Source organism: Nanorana parkeri, unplaced genomic scaffold (genome assembly GCF_000935625.1).
Source record: "Nanorana parkeri isolate BGI_ZX_2015 unplaced genomic scaffold, ASM93562v1 scaffold1379, whole genome shotgun sequence".
Lineage (NCBI taxonomy): Eukaryota > Metazoa > Chordata > Amphibia > Anura > Dicroglossidae > Nanorana > Nanorana parkeri.
Window position 1 is genome coordinate 308,354 of NW_017307647.1, and position 4,562 is coordinate 312,915.

General features: G+C 48.3%; 1 protein-coding gene across 2 annotated transcripts in view; it reads right to left on the minus strand.

Moving 5' to 3' along the window:
- Positions 1-4,562, minus strand: part of HSPA12B (heat shock protein family A (Hsp70) member 12B) — a 48,548-nt gene that overhangs the window by 37,074 nt on the left and 6,912 nt on the right. The window contains exon 2 of one of the 2 annotated variants that reach the window (XM_018569679.1): positions 1,202-1,247. In XM_018569679.1, the coding sequence (XP_018425181.1) occupies positions 1,202-1,244 (43 nt within the window). In that variant the 5' untranslated portion in view covers positions 1,245-1,247. Of the gene's footprint in view, positions 1-1,201; positions 1,248-3,452; positions 3,472-4,562 lie in introns of those variants that run through there. The other variant, XM_018569680.1, reaches the window with a different exon arrangement.

Sequence of the window (4,562 nt, forward strand, 5' to 3'; positions counted from 1 at the left end):
CTTCAGTCCCACCACCCAGCTCTCCTCAGCCCCCCTCCAATAAGGACTGGCCATGTTGCAGGGTAGGAAGTGCAGCCTGACAGCTAACATCTGTCCTCGTAATTCACCGGGCGCAAGATGGATCTTTCACTTTATTAAACACAATAAGGCCGCACAGGACAACAGAATTGTTCACACACTTCCTCTAGCATAGGAAGACCGGGGACAATCGCCCGACACGCCCTGGCGATGCTCTGAACTGGGTTAAAGAGGACCTGTGGTTTGGCTGGACTAGGAAAAGTAACTTGTTCACTGAAAAGGAGTCTATACCCACTTTTTACTATGCTTTCCCATATTGCACCTGAAAACATCTGGGACAACTTTTGCTTCCAGGCACCAGGTTTTAGATGTCAATTCAGGATGACAATATTATTATTATACAGGATTTATATAGCGCCAAAAGTTTGCGCAGCGCTATACAATATAAGGAAGACATTACAATCACCATACAATTCAAGACAACATGGTAAGGAGGGCCCTGCCCCTGAGGGCTTACATTCTAACAATAGAGTCATTATCAATCCCCTCTGGTACTGCTGTCAGGTCCAAAGAGACAATGTCTGTTCAAAGGGCCCCCCAACCTAATGATACCCACTTTACCAGCGCCCCCTGCCTTGCCGCTCCTTCCTCCGTCACAGTCGGCACTACTACCCTGCTGGTATCTGATGCTCAGGGGAGTGCTGAGAAGACTCCTTTGGTCATGTGATGGTGCACTGGTCTTCAGATTGGCTCTAGACCTGAGCACTGTCACGTAGGAGGAAGTCACATCCTACCTCTTCTAAGGAAGCACTAGGTACTGTGGCGGCTGAGGCGGTAGATGGAGTGGTTGGATAGGTAAGCATCAGGAGAGGGCAGTTCTGGGAAGGGGTCCTTGAGTACCCAATGCAAAAAGGCCAAAGAGCACTGCCTTCTTCCTGAACTGCGACCTACTTCATCAGCCCCCTTTGCACCCACCTTCTGCTGAAGTGCCCCAGGTGGCCACCTATACTGCTCACCCCTCGGCCCAGACCCAGTCATGCATTAAGGGACATTAATGGGTAGTTATGTTACCCCTGAGCCAGCGGAATATCGGCTTCATCTGGGTTCTGCTCAGCAACATCATCTCATCTATCACCAGGAACACTCTCATCATCGTCATTATTAATGTGTGAATTTAGCTCACCTATTTGCAGCGTTTGCATTCGGTTGTCCAGAATCGTCGTCATGGCCTAAAAAACACAAAACAGGAAAAGATTGTTACCAATGAGCGGGATGATCAGCAATGTCTGCAGCTTGATCAGTGATTATTTCCTTGCTTCTTGTATAAAATTATATCAAAATGATGCCCATAGACTAGAGAATCTTCATAAAAAGGAGGCCGGTAACAGTGTAAAGGTTTAGCACTAAGTAAGGTGACAGGGCCTCTTGGAATGCTGCAGTGGTAAAACATTTCCTAAATGGCCCTTAAAATGTTTAATTGTCTGTGGATTTTTCATTATGGACACAATTACATTCTAATGAATAGATAGATTTGATGTATATCATACAGAGGTATTAAATCTGAACTCTGGCCTTCCCTTCAGTCCATCTATTCCAAACCTGCCGCTGACAGGTGCGTCCGCTGTCACCCTGTCATTTACTTCAATGGCTACGGCGGCCGCATCTGAACGAGGACACCTGGAATTCGTGCTGCAAAAATCGGTAGGTTCTTGCTGCAGGAATCCCAGGATGCGGCATAAGTCCCTGCGTTAATGGGGTCTAAGTCCCCGGTGCCAAACCTGTGACCCCGAGGGCCACATAAGACCCTGTGGTGTTTGCAGTGCAGCCCTCTGGGGGCCCCAGTAGTCATTGATTTGTAAGACGACCTTTAAAGTAGTTTTAAGCTTTTAAATAATACATTTGGATCAAACAAATATAAATTGCCCAGCAAAGTATTTATTACTTCTATGTGTCTTCTCTAGCTGGTCATAGTCAGAGTGAATTTTAGATGGTTCCTGGTCAACCATTGAGCCCTGCATGGTCCTGTCGGCACCCTTCCTCTGGACAAAAAACGATTTTTATAGCCAACGTTTTGTCAAAGGAGCCAACCTGAAAGCCCACATATCTCACCTGAGACCCCACACAGCCCACATATCCCACCTGAGACCCCACACAGCCCACCTGAGACCCCACACAGCCCACCTGAGAGCCCACATATCCCACCTGAGAACCCACACAGCCCACCTGAGAGCCCACATAGCCCACCTGAGACCCCACACAGCTCAGACCCCACACAGCTCACCTGAGACCTCACACAGCCCACCTGAGACCCCACACAGCCCACCTGAGAGCCCACATAGCCCACCTGAGACCCCACAAAGCTCATCTAAAACCCCACACAGCCCACATTAGAGCCCACACAGCCATCTGAGAGCCCACATAGCCCACCTGAAACCCCATATATCCCACCTGAGACCCCACACAGCCCACCTGAGCGCCCACATAGCCCACCTGAGACCCCACACAGCAAAAAGTAACTTGTTCACTGAAAAGGAGTCTATACCCACTTTTTACTATGCTTTCCCATATTGCACCTGAAAACATCTGGGACAACTTTTGCTTCCAGGCACCAGGTTTTAGATGTCAATTCAGGATGACAATATTATTATTATACAGGATTTATATAGCGCCAAAAGTTTGCGCAGCGCTATACAATATAAGGAAGACATTACAATCACCATACAATTCAAGACAACATGGTAAGGAGGGCCCTGCCCCTGAGGGCTTACATTCTAACAATAGAGTCATTATCAATCCCCTCTGGTACTGCTGTCAGGTCCAAAGAGACAATGTCTGTTCAAAGGGCCCCCCAACCTAATGATACCCACTTTACCAGCGCCCCCTGCCTTGCCGCTCCTTCCTCCGTCACAGTCGGCACTACTACCCTGCTGGTATCTGATGCTCAGGGGAGTGCTGAGAAGACTCCTTTGGTCATGTGATGGTGCACTGGTCTTCAGATTGGCTCTAGACCTGAGCACTGTCACGTAGGAGGAAGTCACATCCTACCTCTTCTAAGGAAGCACTAGGTACTGTGGCGGCTGAGGCGGTAGATGGAGTGGTTGGATAGGTAAGCATCAGGAGAGGGCAGTTCTGGGAAGGGGTCCTTGAGTACCCAATGCAAAAAGGCCAAAGAGCACTGCCTTCTTCCTGAACTGCGACCTACTTCATCAGCCCCCTTTGCACCCACCTTCTGCTGAAGTGCCCCAGGTGGCCACCTATACTGCTCACCCCTCGGCCCAGACCCAGTCATGCATTAAGGGACATTAATGGGTAGTTATGTTACCCCTGAGCCAGCGGAATATCGGCTTCATCTGGGTTCTGCTCAGCAACATCATCTCATCTATCACCAGGAACACTCTCATCATCGTCATTATTAATGTGTGAATTTAGCTCACCTATTTGCAGCGTTTGCATTCGGTTGTCCAGAATCGTCGTCATGGCCTAAAAAACACAAAACAGGAAAAGATTGTTACCAATGAGCGGGATGATCAGCAATGTCTGCAGCTTGATCAGTGATTATTTCCTTGCTTCTTGTATAAAATTATATCAAAATGATGCCCATAGACTAGAGAATCTTCATAAAAAGGAGGCCGGTAACAGTGTAAAGGTTTAGCACTAAGTAAGGTGACAGGGCCTCTTGGAATGCTGCAGTGGTAAAACATTTCCTAAATGGCCCTTAAAATGTTTAATTGTCTGTGGATTTTTCATTATGGACACAATTACATTCTAATGAATAGATAGATTTGATGTATATCATACAGAGGTATTAAATCTGAACTCTGGCCTTCCCTTCAGTCCATCTATTCCAAACCTGCCGCTGACAGGTGCGTCCGCTGTCACCCTGTCATTTACTTCAATGGCTACGGCGGCCGCATCTGAACGAGGACACCTGGAATTCGTGCTGCAAAAATCGGTAGGTTCTTGCTGCAGGAATCCCAGGATGCGGCATAAGTCCCTGCGTTAATGGGGTCTAAGTCCCCGGTGCCAAACCTGTGACCCCGAGGGCCACATAAGACCCTGTGGTGTTTGCAGTGCAGCCCTCTGGGGGCCCCAGTAGTCATTGATTTGTAAGACGACCTTTAAAGTAGTTTTAAGCTTTTAAATAATACATTTGGATACAACAAATATAAATTGCCCAGCAAAGTATTTATTACTTCTATGTGTCTTCTCTAGCTGGTCATAGTCAGAGTGAATTTTAGATGGTTCCTGGTCAACCATTGAGCCCTGCATGGTCCTGTCGGCACCCTTCCTCTGGACAAAAAACGATTTTTATAGCCAACGTTTTGTCAAAGGAGCCAACCTGAAAGCCCACATATCTCACCTGAGACCCCACACAGCCCACATATCCCACCTGAGACCCCACACAGCCCACCTGAGACCCCACACAGCCCACCTGAGAGCCCACATATCCCACCTGAGAACCCACACAGCCCACCTGAGAGCCCACATAGCCCACCTGAGACCCCACACACCTCACCTGAAACCCCACACAGCCACCCTGAGCC